Raw genomic sequence first — 18,066 nt, 5'->3', positions numbered from 1 at the left:
CAGTACTTCCTCATATAAGAATTTTGGTATGACTTTGATAGTAAACTGTGCTAGTGTAGTAGTATTAGAAAAGTGCGAAATTTCACTCCTTAATGCATTGGCGTTCACAGTTCCAACCTTCCCACTAAATTTCATCTCAGAAAGTGTAATCGTTTCGATAAAAGTCGTTCGACAGATAGGTTGATAGATGGACGGACACAAAGACAGGTGGACATCAAAGCAATTTTATAAAACCTTTCCAACGACCTAAATTTTATTATTTCACTGTAGCACTCCTAAAAGAAAAAGTAACTGGACTACCAGGGACACATGACAACAGAGTGACAGCGAGGTCGCATACCATTCATTCATATATGTTTCTTCTATTCAGAAGTCCAATAAGCGAATTCAAAGCTTTAGCGATAGGAAGGTAATGGAGTTCTTGATTTCAATTATTTACTCCCCTTTTACCAAGAATCGTAAGAGTCAGCGAATAAGGAGTAAGTGCGCAAAATCTTACTTCGGTAGAAAGCTTATAGAGGAGATTGAACCAATAACAAGTTGTAAGCCAACATAATTATTGATAGTTTATATTACGAATAATTACCTGATTTATAATATAACACAACAAACATAATTTTGTATAAACTAAGATATAAGTGAAGAATTCACTAGCGGGACAATATACAAAAGTACGTCTGTTGTATTCCAGTTCTGTATGAAACTTACTTCATAATGCAACCTATTACCTCCTACATTAATACCTACCTATTCGAAGGAGCAAGGCGATTACGGATAAAACTGCAAGTGATGCAAGCCTGGTAGTTTAGGGCGCCAAATTTCATGACATTTTGCAAACTTTGCATTTTTAAACTCAATAATCAAACAAGTCGTCCGGATAGCTCAGTGGTTAGAGCACTAGGCTGTCATACGGAAGGTCGCGGTTCAAATCTCACTGGTGGCAGTGGAATTTGCATCGAGATTTGACGTCGGATACCAGTCGACTCAGCTGTGAATGAGTACCTGAGTCAAATCAGGGTAATAATCTCGGGCGAGCGCAATGCTGATCACATTGCCTCCTAGTGTACCGTTACGGTCTTGAATGAAGTGCTCTAATACACTTCGAGGCCCTGATCCAACATGGATTGTTGCGCCAACGATTATTATATTATTAATCAAACTTACACGTAACCTGTTAGCAATTTCTCTCGCAATTGATTCCTTGTCTAGTCCTCTCTACATACATAGATTCATATGTATTTACATTGATTGTCTAGAGCTATGCAAAATAGAGATGAGAGAAAAAGTTGTGACTGGCGCTACGGATTTAAGAGGTTATTTTAGTATTAAAAAAATTTTTTTTCTCTTTACATATTTCGATAAACACCACGTTATCAGTAATACATTTCCAGTAAAAAATACCACAAAAATCAGATATTTTTTCAAAACTTTGCCGAATTGCCAAAATTGAAATTTACAGCCAAATTTAGGTGTGTGCAGTAGATTTTTATTAAAACTAAAAGAATGTTTTAATTGAATTGGCTACAGGTCACTTGGAAAACCTGGGCCCTACCTATTTTATTTTTTTCGTAATCATGAAATCTTAATTAAGGACTCAATAACAAACCATGGAAAATTTCAAGTCGAAAGCTATTATAGTTTTTTATAACAGTTTTAAAATGATAAATAACTCCTTAATTGGATTGAATCAATGTGCTTCAATGAGGCTGAACCTCATATGCATGTGTAATAAATATCTTGATCATTCTCGATGAAGCTGAAATAAATTTGGGAATATACCGAACATTTCTAACATTTGCATGGAGTTAAGTAGTTATCCCTATTACTTTATATTAATTTCATTTAGCTCAAATTCAAATTCACGCAAGGGAAATTCCATTTAATTTTACTGCAAAGTGGTCCGGAAAGGTAAGGAAGGTTCAATGGCAAGACAGGAACAAACACATTTATGGCTTTGTCTTGGAATCCTGTCATTTACTCGTATTCATGATGGAAGGGAATTCCACACAAAGTCCGATTTTTCTTATGGAGAAGTCGCAACAGTATGCCACATTGCTTACATCTGTATGTAAGGAAATTGGTACACATGGCGAAATTCCCTAGCATATGTTTTCTCATCTAACCGCGATTTGTTCAAAACGAATCATGAATTTTCTAAGCAATAAAATATCTGCCAAGTTTTCGCGATAAATGCCTTATATTGATATAGTATTAAAGGGTCATAATGAACTGCATTACTAAAAGGTCTTCTTAATTAGGCTTAATCTCAATTATATACATATTACTTATAATACTATGCAGATATATATGTACATATGCAACATATATAACAGACACTTGTAAATATATCGCCCATATCAAAGTATTGGAAATTTGAATGAAAAACCTGAAATGGATTTACGTATCTGTCAGTTGACAATGAATTGATTGCAGAACAGGATTTCCCTGAGGGGGGAGCTAATAACATTTAAGCTAAATCAAAGTGATACCTTAGCGGTTCAATACAGTAGTTTCAAACTGCATTGATAGATCTGAATGGTCAATTAATACTCCAGTTATTCACCATACTATTAGGATGTACGTGCATATTGATAAATATTTCTTCTATACGATTGCGGATCGATATCTAGGTAGGTAAACATCGCGAGGACAATTTTGGAGCTTAGGCAATAACGCGTTTACTTATTTCGACCACCTGTAATGCTACACAGATAGAGAGGACACCTAATTCTGTTAGCACCTTGAGACAACACTTGGAGTTTCTCAGTAGAAAATGTTTAGACTTTCCGCTAGGTTGTTAGCGTAGTAGGTCCATATGTACTCACTACGCACTAACTGCCTTGCTTAGTAAAGGAATTGTGCGTTTTGCCTGATTATGGTACGGACATTATGTATATACAAATGTGATTATCGAAAAGCTGACACACTGTCTATGATAGACGATCAATATTTCGTCAGTCTGAATGACGAAATTATGTGAAACTGATCGCCTAGTATATTTTTATGGCAATGGTTGATGGAATGATAAAAATGTTAATTTGTAAATAAAATCTGTCAGACTGGCTGGATTGATGATAAGTTGAGTGTAATGCAGTTGTCATTGTGTAATCGAAACATGACTTCCGAATGGCTCCAATCTTTAAATGCACATAGCAAAAGTGTCTTTTTTCTCGTTTTGTTTATATTGAAAACGCCAGTCTATCAGTCATTTCATCAGTTCATCTTTAATGGATTGATTTGGCTAACTAATGAAGTACTGATCGTGTAAGGTCAGCCTATAGATACATATGGATGTACGATTATGCGCATTTGATCCTGTAAGTGTAGTTTTGTTGAAGTGTTTAATCCACAATGTTATTGCAACTCTTAAGTGGTAGAGACGATGATAGCATTTATTTTTTGAAGATATTTAGTCACGAAATTTAAGTGCAGCATAAAATCTAAGTAAGTATAGCCAGCTTACCTGAATTTGGGTAAAATTGAATGAAATGAAACCTTAATCTAGATTCACGTAGAAATAAAATTGTAAGGATAGGACAGTTGTAAGATTTTCCTACATGCAAGGTTTAGTATTTCTACATGAACATCAGAATTCTTTAATGCCGCGCAAATGGTAGATATGTAATTATTTCTCCAGAATAGAATAATGGCAACAACATAAAATATATATGGATGTATGTACTTTACTGTTAGAACTAGCGGGAGGACAGTAGACATCATCGATAAATTGACTTACGGGATGTTTGCGGGAAAATCCTGCATATATAAGAGTAAAAGTAAGAAAATCAAGCTGTGGTCCAGATACTACATACATACATATATCCATTATACTTATAATATGATTCTACATTTTTAACTTTTTGAATGTATTTGCCTTGTCTGTTCTCACTGAAAACGTTAATTGGAAGCCTAATCAATGACTATATAAATGTTGATATAAAATAAGATTGGACCGTCGCATTACAGCAATATGCTTTGCTAACAAGGAAAATATGCATGATACTTGGAAGGGTCTTCATAAATATTTTCTACGATTGAGAAAGTTTCATTTGGAACCTAGTCCTAACCTAATTTACGCATTGATTTTGGTTTGCAACAACTCTATTTGGAACTTTCAAATTAAATCACACATTAAATATTTATTCCTAACACCTTAGGCTTGGTCGCAGCGAGTGTAAATTGTCTCGCACCATCTTCGCGATCGGTGTTATCTACAAATCATCTTCCCAAGAGGCAAACATTTCCTTGCTCATTTGCGTGTGTAGCGCAGGGTGTACTCCAGGTACGAGTATATCGTACACGTATTCATTTACAATATGGTTTGTGATTTCTTTCATAGCCATTCCTAGTACCACGTGCAAAAAAGTGGAAAGGAGTGCATACGACGCGTTCTACTTGCCTTAATCGAAAGTAGACGAGCAGGAGTACCGTGTAAGAGTATATGCCAACACCTGCCCTCCGGTGAAGCACTCTTTTGCTTTTGCAATGGTGTGGTACCTGAGCACACATACGTCACAGTGCCAGTGAAAATGATCCTCACCTTACTTTAACCTGGAGAAATGAAAGAGAACTTAATTTTTCGACCCTTGTTGGGTTTTTCCTCGATCGTTCATTGGTTTGCAGTGGACTCACTTGAAAAGAGGGGATCGCTATATATTGTTCGATCTCTGTTTGGCAACTTATCATTCAAGGTTCACTTGCTGAGCGGAAAACATCAGTGAGTCTTCTTTCCAATTATTGTTAAGTGAAACATAGTGACGCCGGAGTATTTTGAAACTGCACGTCGATTGTGCTGAAAATATTACTAAAAACCAATAAGTGAAATTTCTATTTTCGATATGGAGTGCTACAAAAAGTGCCCTTTAAAAAAGCGGCCAATCAACTACAACATTGATGCAGTGGAAGAAGGACCTGAGAACTTATCAACGAAACCAGAAGACTTGTCGATTAAACGAAGATTATGCGAAGATGGAGAAGTTATTGATACAAAGCGATTTCGATATTCATCAAGTGACGATAGAGCTTATTACTACATGAGTCCTTTGGCTTGGAACAATTCTGAAATAGACCAACGATCAGTGTCTCCCTCAACAGATTCCTGCACTTCTGGCGATTACTTTAGAGAGACTTCTGTTTCACCACCAGCTTCAAATCCCAGCTACCAAAATATACACTCAAGGGTACACACACAAAAGACAGAGTATTTATGCGTACAGACGGAGAATAATTGGAGCTTTCCAGGTCACCGCTTGTCGGATGGATATGCGATCTCACCATACCCATTTCAAGATCCGAGCGAGCCTCAAGATTTATCAATGAAGAGTTTTATACCACTTCCAGCCTTGTTGCACGACTTTGGTAATGAAAAGCTAAACTCACAAGAGAAGGCGAAACTGCACCCGCGATTCAACTGCCAAAGTTGCGGCAAATCGTATACAACTTTTTCGGGCCTATCGAAACATCAACAATTTCATTGTCCAGCGGCGGAATGTAATCAGATTAAGCGGTTCTTCAATTGTGAACATTGCGATAAATCCTATACAACTTCGGGCGCGCTGAAAATGCATATCCGCACTCATACTCTTCCTTGCAAATGCCCTACTTGTGGAAAAGCATTTTCCCGGCCATGGCTCCTGCAAGGTCATATTCGAACGCACACTGGGGAAAAGCCTTTTAAATGTCAATATTGTGCGCGAGCATTCGCCGACCGGTCCAATTTGCGGGCTCATCTTCAAACGCACGCAGAAGTGAAAAAGTATGTTTGCACGATTTGTAACAAATCATTCTCCCGAATGTCTTTACTTACAAAGCATAACGAAGGAGGATGTGCTCTGGGGATAACAGCAAGAGGAGCATCGGCCGCGATGTTTTTCCTGTCTTAATCGATTTAAGCGGCTTAGAATACATCGTTTCCAAATTCTCACTTCCTTAGTTGGAAGTAAGAAATTTGGCATCATGGATGATCTCCTTTGTTTAATATGTAATATATGTATTTTAACGATGTTGGTCATAAATTTAGTAGTATTGTTTTGAGGCTTATATACCAAAAATTAGAATACTTAAAATACCCACATATAAAATAAATAATTTCTAGTCTATTCAAAGTTACAATTTTATATGCTTGTTGAGAAGAATATTCAATAAATGTTACATAATTTTATACTTATACATTTTGAAAATTACGTATTGATTTTGTATTTTTTTTTGGTCTTTTATAATTCTTATTCTAGCAGCTTTATGAAAAAGTTCGTCAATAGAAAGTGTGAGGTTCTCTAAAGGTGCACACTATAGGACGTTGGCCAAATAAGAGTCTTATTTTTTTAAATGGATATAGTACTGCGAAAAACTATGGTATTATTGTAAATATTTATCATGAGGCTTAACCATTCTGAATATGCTAGTCAGTTTTATACAGAAATGAATAAACCGAAAAACAATTGTATCCAGTGCTTGTGGAGATTTAGGCACTGATGATTGCATTTGTTGTGTATTGCTTTTATAATCCTGTCTGATTAGTTGACAACCAATAAAAAAATATACTGTTACCCTATATCCTACACAATACACAAGGGGAAATAGTTTTCGTTGATAAATCTCCAAATAATTCGAAAACATCATGCATAGTATTTAAAATGACATAATTTGTAAATTGTAGTTTTTCAACTTTTTTAACAGCGGCTTTCTATCGACATAACGAATCTGGCAACAAAGGACCGTTTAGGTTCATAAAAGTACTTTTTCGTTAGTTTTGGGCCAATTCTTCAACACGCATGAATGAAAACTGCTGTTTACATGATACGTAACCTTTAGAGTAGTTGAAGATAACAATAATTAAACCTATTTGCTCTTTTGGTGACTACAACTTTTATTCTATTTTTTGGCAAGGGGCTCATATCGGTACTTCACTAAACTCTGAATACAATTCAGTTATCGTAATTTTGAACAGAGCGCGATGTAAATTATAATAGCATTTCTTATTAGAATCCGATAAAGGCAAAAGAAAAATGTTATATGAAAGGCGGAGTTTCTATGTATAAAAATAATACCTACCCGTTTACTTAAGCTGATATCTAATCCGAAAATATATGTTATTAAGAATATTACAATGTGCAAAATTTTATAATTGCAAATAGAGTATAAAGCACGTTTTTGATTTATAACCATGCGTATTGGTAAATCTACTTCTGTGGATAATAGATTACCTTGAATAGGATAATTAATAGTATAATAGTCTCTCCTTGTCAATTTGTATACAAGTATTTGGCTCTTATGACGACTTAATTCTTCATCCTTGAAGCATAAAAATTTTATATGTAAGAACATACACGGTGCATTATGAAAGTAATGCGCATTGTTTTATTATGACGCAACTATACATCGCAGCGCGATCAGGCCGGTCGGAGATTGTGGAGGGTGTTCTGCCTTTTCAAATGCGGCTTGTCTCAGTTTGATCTAAGTAGTAGGAGTGTTGTTTTTGCGTGATGTCTGTTTTTCGATTGTATCGCTGCGTAATGGAGCTCTCACTGCGAAAGCGGTACGCCATCAAGTTTTTTGTGCGGCTTGGCAAAAATTCATCGGAAACTTTTCAAATGCTTCAAGAGGCTTTTATGGCGGCATGTATTTCGAAATCCAGAAGGCAGAGCTCCGAGTGGCACACACAATCTTCGTCAAACTCAAAAAAGGGCGCGTGAGCAAGTCCTGCAACAAAACAATGCTGATTGTCTCCTTCGACGTCAGAGGAATCGCCCAATTTGAGTATGTACCGAAAGGATAAACTGTCAACGCAGCTTTCTACCTGGAGGTGCTCAAGAAACTGAAACGATGGGTTACACAATACCCATAGCCACACGACCTTTGTCGTTACCAACTTCCTCCTTACAGCCCTAACTTCTCTTAATGTCACTTGTTTTGTTCCCCCGACAGAAAAGTGCTTTCCATTTTGAAGAATTTTAACCGTCTGTATCAATTTACTTTTATAATGCACCCTGTATATATAACTGAGCGATTTAAATATCTCGGGTTAATGTTATCAGGAGATGGCGAACTGTATTATGAAATTGTTGCGTTCTACAACGGGTATTCTTTATGATCAACGTATCAACGAATGCCTTAATATTTTAACAAATCTGCTATTTATAGTTTCTCATATACTAAAATACTGGCACAACGATGCCTACAATGCAGAATAGTAATAAGATAATAATACCGTATCGGTGTACTACGGTACTACATGGTACGATCAGCATTGTGTTCGCCCGTGATTATTATCAGATACTCATTCACAGCCGACATACAATTTTGATATAAATTCTCTCTGCCGCCAGCCAGATTTAAACCATCACCAAGTTTATTGAAATCGATTCATTGTCTGCGTGTTCGTATATCTGCCTTTTTGTCAGAAACATTTTTTTCAGAAACGGTTGCTCCTATTAATAAGAAATTTGGTGGGGAGGCGGAAACTGTGAACCCCCACGCATGCTATATGTACATCGTTCTAGGTACTAGATCTCTCTGGAGACCGACGAAGTATTATAATTCGATAATTATGAATGAACTGCATGGTGTCCTAGAAATCTGAGAGGCATCGAAAGAATATCCGTAAATGCTTTTTACAATAATTTATAATTTTTCTAACCATAACTTTTGCATCTTCTTTGATTCACGCTCTGGATTCAGAACAGAGAAAGATTTTTCAGAGCCTCTACGATTACTAACATAAAACTACTTAGAAATATGCAGTATAATATAGCAATGGCGTATGTATGAATTTAAGATATTTGATTCTTATCAATTTTTCATTGGTGATTCGAGTCCAGTTAGAACGTGTTATTACTATTTAGTAACTAACATATCAAGTTTGCTGGATAGTTATCATTAAGTCTAATAAAATTGATAAGTAACTGCATTAAAATGAGTTCAATGGCTAAGGAGAATTGAGAGCTGTTAACAGTTTTACTGTATGTACATCCATGACATTTGGCTAGGATCCTCTTCTCCGATTGAAAATAAACGTTATTATATGTATTTGAAACAATAATTGCCGCTGACAATCTAAAGTCGTAGACGAAAATTTTAAATCGGAATCAAAGTTCATCCTTAAAGTAGTTATGAATGAAATCTTATTTTCAACTGACTTTTGACAACTACAGATTGTTAATCCCTTAAGCTCTCTTTTTCAATTAGGAGTACATATTTACTCCTGAATCAGTGAAATGAGAAGTCTTTACGGATCCAGAAGCTGCCCAACAATTCAGACTATAGTGGCCCTCTTCAAACAGACATGAGACCGTATAGGACTCAGTGGTAATGCAAATAAATAAAAAATAGGTACTGAGTGCTCCATACTTACCCAAAATACTTAAGCAATAATCATTGTTTATTTCTATTGTACCATTCATATCTCCATCAAGAAGTCTTCTATCTAATTTTCCGAACTGTGCGCACAATTCAACTTTTAATGCAGCTCGTACTCAAATATCCCAAAATAACACAACCTGACAATAGAACATAAATAATTTTCGGTGATGTTTGAAGATTAGTTTAATCAAGGTTTAGTGAAAGACGCTCATATAGTATTAACGCCGCGAAGAATGAATCAACCAAATAAATGGAAAACAATGAACTCCGGTTTCATAACGGAAAGTTGGTCATGAAAAACTAACAGAAGCCCTCAGGAAATTTTTGCTCAACCAGTTTGCAAGTTTTCAGCGGGCAGTTGCATCGCCATCATTTCTATATAAAGGATAGTGGTCATTTACAGTTGTTACTATTGCTATCGTTTTACCAATTAAGCAATCATTTACTTTTTCGATATTCCTTCATATAATGGAAAAGTAAATGATTGCTTAATTGATAAAAACTAATAGCATATAATTTCAACACTGCATTTAATATGAGCATTGTTATGTAGGAATTTAATTGTAGCTCTCTTTAATTTGATCGTCATTATTTGTTCCTTCCTACCTACGTTTTAATTAAAGGGTTATCTGTTTGAAAATAATTTGTTCGCCCGTTTTTAAGGTTTTGTGTAAACACAAAACCTTATTAAAATCGGTTTACTGTCTGTCTGTCTGTCTGTCTGTCCGTCTGTCTGTCTGTCTGTCTGTCTGTCTGTCTGTCTGTCTGTCTGTCTGTCCGTCACACGCATTTTTCTCGGAGACGGTTGTAGTGATTGACACCAAATTTGGTGGAAAGCTGGGAACTGTGAACGCTCACGCATACAGTGAGTTACATCCTTTAATGATGAATTTAAGGGGGGGTCCCCATACATGCAAAAGGGGGGTGTAAATTTTTTTTTCATCAAATATAGTCATGTGGGGTATCAAATTAAAGGTCTCAGTTAGTACTTTTCGAAGACGGTCTTAGTTTTGACATTTGTTGAAAAGGTGGGGAGGGCGGGGGGTTGAAAGTGACCATTCCTTTACGGGGGCCATTCTCAGAAACTACCCAACCGAAAAATCTGAAAAAAATCAAGAGGCTGCCACTATATGGTGCCTGGGCTCCGAAATACCTTCCATACTGATATCTGCACAAATAAAGTTAATAATAGTATATTACTATAATTTTTAGTAATTCGCTCCAAGACCCCCCTTAAGTTTATGCTAGGACTACGAAATTTCGCAACAATATAGGATATAACATAGAGCATGATCTTACCAAGTTTGGTGGAAATCGCACTATTACTAACAAAGTTATAATACGTCAAAGTTGTCGCTTCTTTGCAAATTCAAGACTATGAATGTCAATATCATCCGAAAGTGTATATTCTCACATAATATATGTATGCATATATTACGTGCTACGTACCAAGAAAAACACAAAACCTTTCGTACCTGAAGCGTCCAGCTTCCGGTTTCCCGGCTTGTTTTCGTTTAAAATAGAATAAAACGTGGCTGGATTTTTTAATAATAACATTTTCTTATTAGAAAAACAACTTAAAATTAATTTTTCTGGAACAGAAAGCAGCAGGAACAACAGAAAACATTTTCCAGTACGACAAAGCGACTCGGCGCAGCGTTATGTCTGTCCAGAGAAGATTTGGTGGACTTCGGCGCACAACCGGGATGTCTGGAGTTCAATTCTATGGTGCTGGGATACAAAAAAATGTACGGCCCAAATTATTATGATTTTGTAGAGTTACATTGTTTTTAAACTTAGAACGCGATTTTCTGGAAACCATGTTTTCGAAATCGGTGGGGAGAGTTTTCATTCGATCGACTTGAACTACACATAATTTTCGCAATTTATGGAGAGGATTTTTTAATAAAAAATGTAAGTCAATTTTCTTCGTAGGAAATGGAAATTATTTGCTCTGCAAAAAAAAATCTAAAACGACAATCCTGTGGAGGATAAATACATTTTTCCGTTGACATCTGCTTCAAATATTTTCGCCATCTTTCCGTCGCCGCTTGTCGATCGGTAAGTATCAAAATACTGTTCTGGTCATTAACGTAACTGAAATGTTCGATATATTGTGTGGGTTCGTGTTGGCTTTTGATAAGTTGATAAAAATTTCTCCCACCGTCCCGAGTGTCTAGTCTATCGTAAGGGTTTTTGTAATGGACCGCTCGGGTAACAGCGATCATTTTCTTTGCTTCCCGATTGGAATTCTTGTAAATTTGCCAATTGGCCAGCGTTTTATTGTTGAGAAACTTATGATAGAGATGTTTCTTTTCAAGGGCCTTCATTTGGACCCCGTCATTCCGCCGTTTTATCAGTGGCTTGATTCGCAAGACAGCAATCAACGGCCTATGTTGAGATGTGATGATCTCGTAGGGAACGGCTTTGCAAGCAGTGACGGTGGAAAGACTTCGGCATCTTATGACGGTATTGTTAATTTGCATTTTAGTGTGTTCACTATAAAATGTAGAAAGATCTGGTAATCGTTTGATGAAACATAGATTGCGTGCTCCAAATCCCTTTCCCCGTTGCACTTGCCGCCGTTTATCTTTTCACAAACATGACCACTGGCGGGAGAATGTAAGTTTCAAGAAAATTTCCTGAAGTTGGCCAAGGTTAAGGATTGGGCTTGTGGTACGCTATGCCCTACATAAAGGCCTATGACAACCAGAAAAAACATAAGTCTTTCCCATGCTCATTCTTACTTCAATTGATGAATTAATATGTTCTTAAGTACCTTCGCTATGCTTATGATATCTGTTAGTGCGCTAAGCCACACATAGACCTATCTTACACGATCAGTTTAGCGTTAGTCAGAATGACAAACTGATCGTTTATGGCAATGGCAATTTAAAAATAACTGTCAGTCTGGTTGGACTGATGACAGGCTGAGTTTAGTGCAGTTGGTATTGTGTTGTTAGTCGAAACATGCCTTATGAATGCTTTGGATATTTAAATGCATGCGACAAAAACTCTTTTTTTGTGGTCATATTTATACTAAACACGTCAGTCCATCAGTTTCTCCGCCAGTCTTTGATGGATTGAGTTATGGCAAACTGGTGAAAACCTGACAGCGTGGGGTAGGTCAAAGGGTTCGTGACAACCATAAGAAAACAGAAGATTTTTCCACGTATATTCTGACTTCATTTCCATGGCCAACAGTCTAATTGGTAAATTCTTTTTACAATCCATATCTTTTTATCCTTTACGTTTGTAAAGTGTGTAATAAAAAACGTGATGAGTGTTTTACTTTTATTTTGAATTTAAATCTATAAATTTAAAACATTGTTTCTTGTCTTCGGTCATGAATTTTCTAGATTCCATTTTAAGCTTCATGAATTAAATTTAAATTCAGAAAAACTTTTAATTTGAGACAAACGTATTTCCACCCTGATGGTGAAATTTTTACTGAGCCCACTTTATTATAATAGTATCTTGAGAGATTTCACCATGCCAGGTATTCGGTTTTTAACTGATTCCACTCAGAATCGCTCGATTTGAATTTCTTATTAGTTTTCTGTTTTTGATTATCATGTACAAGGGATTCGAATGTATTGAGGACAATATTTAACGTATTTGCTCCTCATTCATGTTTGAATCTTCATAGATACAAACCAAAAACCAATTGTTATGCCTTTATCAGGTTGGAGATGGGGTCAGCTACGTGGTGCGATGCTTGAGTTGTGTTTAAGATTACCAATTTTCGATTCATTTAGAAAATATGTCAACTTGCTTTCGTATGGATATGAGAAACATTTATGCATGCCGTAACAACTGCTATTTGTGTGATGTTTCGATCTTTCTGAACTACATCCATAAATCTTTCAAACAATCTTTACCTGATTATCTCCCTGTAAATGTATTTCCTTCTTGATTTACCCGTCTCGAATGAATACGGACAGTTTTGTTACGTCTGCTTTCTGTGAATGGCAGGATCAAGAACGTTCAACCCCTTGGGGAAATAAAGTTAAATTAAGCTAAGTCTATATGTGTGAATCTTTTGGTGACTTGCTGTACTTGATCATGATATTTTCCGTTCATAAATCAGATTGTGAAAAGTTTTTTTTGCTAACACGCACTAATTTTTTGATACAAAGTGGAGTCTTCTGGTGGCTCTCTGCGCGGAGTTCATTACTTTTAAACCCACTTTTTGGCTAATGCAGAGTGACAGATCTCCTTTCTTATCGTACAAGAAGAATTCCTAGGTTAATGATTTGATTGCCTTGGGATTCCATTTTCACGACTCCTAACTCCACTCAAGTACATTTTTTCAATATTATGTTATTTCTGGATTTTCTAAGTTTATAATTGAGTGAATGAATTTGTGTGTACCAAACACCACATCCTCATTTGCATTGCTTGCTTCAGTAATTAAGCGAAACAATAGAGAATATTTTATGGTTCCCTAACTTTGAAGAATGAAATTGATATTGATATTATTGACATACTGGCAATTCATGCTTATAAACCTGCAGGAAAGGAAATGGTTCTTGAGAATTATACTCTGGATTTGCTTGACTAACCGTGAGTTTTTGTTACGTTTTGTCCATAAAGTCATTAAGGGCATACTTACAAGAGGAAGCTGTGATCTTCGTGGTTGAACGTTAACCAACGCAGTCAATAAATGTTAGCTCGTTTGAGCGAAAATATAAAAATGTGTAAAATTTTTATTGAACCTAATTTCGAAATCGACTGAACCCACCTTAAAATTATTTGAAAAATTAATTTGAACAGCTTATAATAGAGCATATTGCGTTTCTTGAAGAGTAAAGTACGAAGCAACTACTTCCGATTGCTGGGAAAGGCGGCCACTATTGTTCGAGGCAAGTTTAATCAAGAAGGAAATTTAATGATGCGCGACGGAAAAAATGAAGATGATACAATTTGTAATATAAGTACGTATACTTCGTAGTTTCTCCTGCAGAGGAAGTAAAGACTTTAATGGTATTTCAAAAAACTGCGGACAGGTTTTATTAGTATAGATAATAACGTAAAGGTTTAGGTGCGGCATCAGTTTAGCGAAACTTGTTCGTTTCACAAGCCTGATTGCGACCTGATTTTTTGTTGAAAGTCAATGACTGAGAAATATTCTAAAAGGAAATATTTTCTTGTATCTTCTTGTGTTTTGTTCAATGATTCATATCAATCTGCATTACCGGAAAAATTGAGCGAGTTTGATATCTACTGACTAATTTGAATACTTAATATTGATAATTTTGTACATTCTCAGATATGAACTTATTGACTCTCATCTTGTTTATACATAGCTCTTTATCAGCTGAAAACAAAGGTGGATATTGAGATGAAGAAAGTAATTTTGTATGATCTATTTTCATCCCTATCGGATTTATTTCTATTATATATCCATCGAAGGTGAGGAAAGAACTTTCATTAACTGTATCTTTGCGTCTTTTAAATTAAAATCTCCAAAGCAGCTAAAAATTAAATTAGTCAATTGGATTGTTGCGCCAACGATTATTGTTATTATTATTATACTTTGGACTCACCCCCAATCCTGAAAGAAAAAGTTGTTTTGATCAAGCTCATGCTAGAATAAGGTGGTTTTAACCTGAATATAATTCACACTCATGTCGTATTTGTGAATATCTGGGGCTGGCGCGTCTTATGGGTTACTGAGTGCTAGGTACTGAGCCCAAAAACAAGGCCTGTGGATCAAAAAAGTCGGAGAGACAATCTTCGGAACTCATCAATCCTAAAAGAAAATGTTTATTTACAACTAATTAACAACAATAACATTTAACTACATTCGACGCATATTTAGGTATATATGACGCATATTGCCGTATTGCTCCAACTGGTGTAATTCTGAGGATGGTTCGTAAGCCTTTTTATATTTAATTTAACGTTCTTGAGAGGTACGTACCACTTCGTAGCGTTCTTTGATGGTCTTAATGACATTCGAATCATCTATTATTGATAATTTTAACTAATTATTCACGTCATATTTAGACCATTTTTGTGCCTTTGTCTCTTTTTCTTTAGCCTTTGCCATTCGCAAGCGGGGTCGACTCGTTGTGATCGGTTGCGCTATTTTATTTTATCAAAGACCTGATCTGGATGTATTCGCGAGGTCTTCAGATCACCATCCCGCGTATCAAGCCACCATTGTTTCGGGCGGCCTTTTGGTCGCTTATCCTCATTTCGGCAGCAAGGTGTGTCGCGCCACTAGTCCAATACAAATCTTCGTCTTCATTAACGTAAGCTGCCGTTCATTATCTTTTATAGTCGGCCAACACTCAGAACCATAGAGCGCGACAGGGCGGACGACATTGCGTGAAATTTTAGATTTGAGGCGTCCGTTGATATGTCGATCACAAAGAACACCAACTGTGGACCGCCATTTCATCTGGGCAGTCCGCTGCCATTAACAGAGGAGTGGGAAAGGGGCTTCCTTGATGAACACCGACAGAGACACGAAGCCGTTTTGATATACTCACCACACTTCGAACTTTACTTTTCGGATCGTTGTAGAGCAATTGCACCCAGCGCACGAGTTTCTCTGATTCTAGGTGTTGTCATAGAGGATACCAGATGTGGGATAAGGTCAAACGCTTTCTCCAGATCCCCAAATACAATGTAAAGAGTTCGATATTTCTTACAGTATGAGTAACCGCGCAGCGAGTATTACGTTACTAATCCTCTTGATAAATCCGACTTCATTCACGGTATTTGGAAGATGTCAGAATAACTTTGTTCAGAATGCTTTTTGATTTTTGAAAATCTGTATGGTATGGGACAGCATCCGGAACGGACGATAATTTGAACATTCTACAGGAATACCTTTCTTTTTCCCAGTCAGATCGTCAATAACCCGATTGAAGAATTCACTGTGCTACAGTGTTGGGTACCACCTCTTCGCTCTCTAGTTATTTTAGTTTTTATATATTAATATATAAATCATGAAAGCAGACAATTTTTCCTCTTTAGACGATGGTATTCAATTTTATGTGATTAGTTGCTGGCTAAGCAACTTGGATGTGTAGCAAGTTTATCAAAATCAGTTTATTAATTTGCCCCTTATTTTTCAGATCTCCAAGTCGCATTGGATATTGTAGTTTCTGATATACCACGGTGAGGAAATAATCGTTCTCAATCTTTTAGACAGCATCCTTAGAAGGATTCAATGTTGGATGTGCGAATGGGTCCCCAAAGTTGTGCATATTGACCATATATATTGACTTTATCGCTGCTTTATATATCGACTCCATGAATTCCAAGAGTAAATTGGAAAATTTGTTGAGTAGCTATTGCAGGTTTTTTAATCTTAGATTGATCTGAATTTTTTGGCCTCAATATGCTTCTTCCAAATAAGCCTTCTGTCTAGGATATTCCTAGGTATTTTACCTCTTTACACTGAGGAATCTACACGCCGTTAAACTTAACTGGGGAAAGTCTCCACCTACAATAAATTTTCTATCGAGCATTTTGAAAAAGCTTAGAAACTGTTCTGTAGATTTGGTAAACCTCGGAGGGCAGTAAACAGCAGAATTTGTAACCGGATCACCCCATTCTGCTATGCAGATGTAGCTTGCATGTAATCGTTAGCAAAATGTTCCATGATGTAATACTTTACATAATTTTTAATGATTAATCCTGCACCTCCATGACCTTTTCCATTAGGGTGCTTAGTATCTTAGAATTTGTAGCTGAGTATCATAACATTATTTTTGTAGGTGAGATGAGTCTCCGATATAAGGAGGATGCCGATCCCACTGTTAACGAGAAACACTTGTAATTCCATTTTATGTTGGTTAATAATAAGTCGCATTCCAATGGGAGAGAGAGTTCATTTATTTGCGAGAAGGGTTTGGAGAATCAATGTCTGGTTCCAGATCAGTTCTTGTATAGTGTTTTGCATTGATGCCGTAAATTAGTTCATGCTCCGAATGAGTTGAAAGATTCTAGATTAGTTGTAGATTCGGTACGCTGTGTTGATTCAGGACAATTGATGATTTCACAGCATCAAGGTTGACTGGGTTTTAGCACTAGTTTGTTCGGAATGTAAGGAACAGTGTTTGGGTTTAGATCACCTCTTGAAGGTTATAGTATTTGGTTGATGGTCGGGATCTTTGCGTCACTTCAAAGTACAGCGGACATTCTCTGTAATTGGCAGTGTGGTTGTTACCGCAGTTGCCGCATTACAATACGAATGTGAAATTATAACACTCTAATATTACTGCTATAATTTAGAAAAAGGGTTTAGATTGTCTCGATTATATAAAAATATCGGCACGTAAGCTAATGAATTTGATACCTCAAAAAGTACGTCTGGTAAAAGAATATGAAAAATACTGGTAATAAACCTGCTGACACAAATATATTCAGGCCTTCCTGCGAATTCCTAAAATCTATTTGTACTATATATATGTTCTATGATACTGTAAATCACATTATTAACCAAAAAGAAAAAATAAGTGTTTAATTTGATCTCAATATACTTCTTGTGTACATTAGTGGTAATAGATTAAGCCAGCATCTAACAATTTACAAGTTAATATTGTAAAAGAAATATACGTATATATATATATATATATCCATATTACGAGTGTGAAGGATGTGCACCATGAAGGCATGCTTATACATATCTTGCACGGTTACAATTTTCATAATTAATCTAGTCCACCCTTCCGGCACTCATACATACAT

The 18,066-nt window shown here is 36.2% G+C and overlaps 1 protein-coding gene across 1 annotated transcript; it reads left to right on the top strand.

The window, feature by feature from the left end:
* Positions 1–4,674: 4,674 nt before the first annotated feature.
* Positions 4,675–6,502, top strand: LOC119646197 (protein snail homolog Sna-like). The gene has a single exon (XM_038046580.1). The coding sequence runs from the start codon at positions 4,839–4,841 to the stop codon at positions 5,880–5,882; it is 1,044 nt and encodes a 347-aa protein (XP_037902508.1). The 5' UTR covers positions 4,675–4,838; the 3' UTR covers positions 5,883–6,502.
* Positions 6,503–18,066: the final 11,564 nt, after the last annotated feature.

Source organism: Hermetia illucens, chromosome 1, assembly GCF_905115235.1.
Source record: "Hermetia illucens chromosome 1, iHerIll2.2.curated.20191125, whole genome shotgun sequence".
Taxonomy (NCBI): Eukaryota; Metazoa; Arthropoda; class Insecta; order Diptera; family Stratiomyidae; genus Hermetia; species Hermetia illucens.
This window is presented reverse-complemented; position numbering and strand designations above follow the sequence as displayed.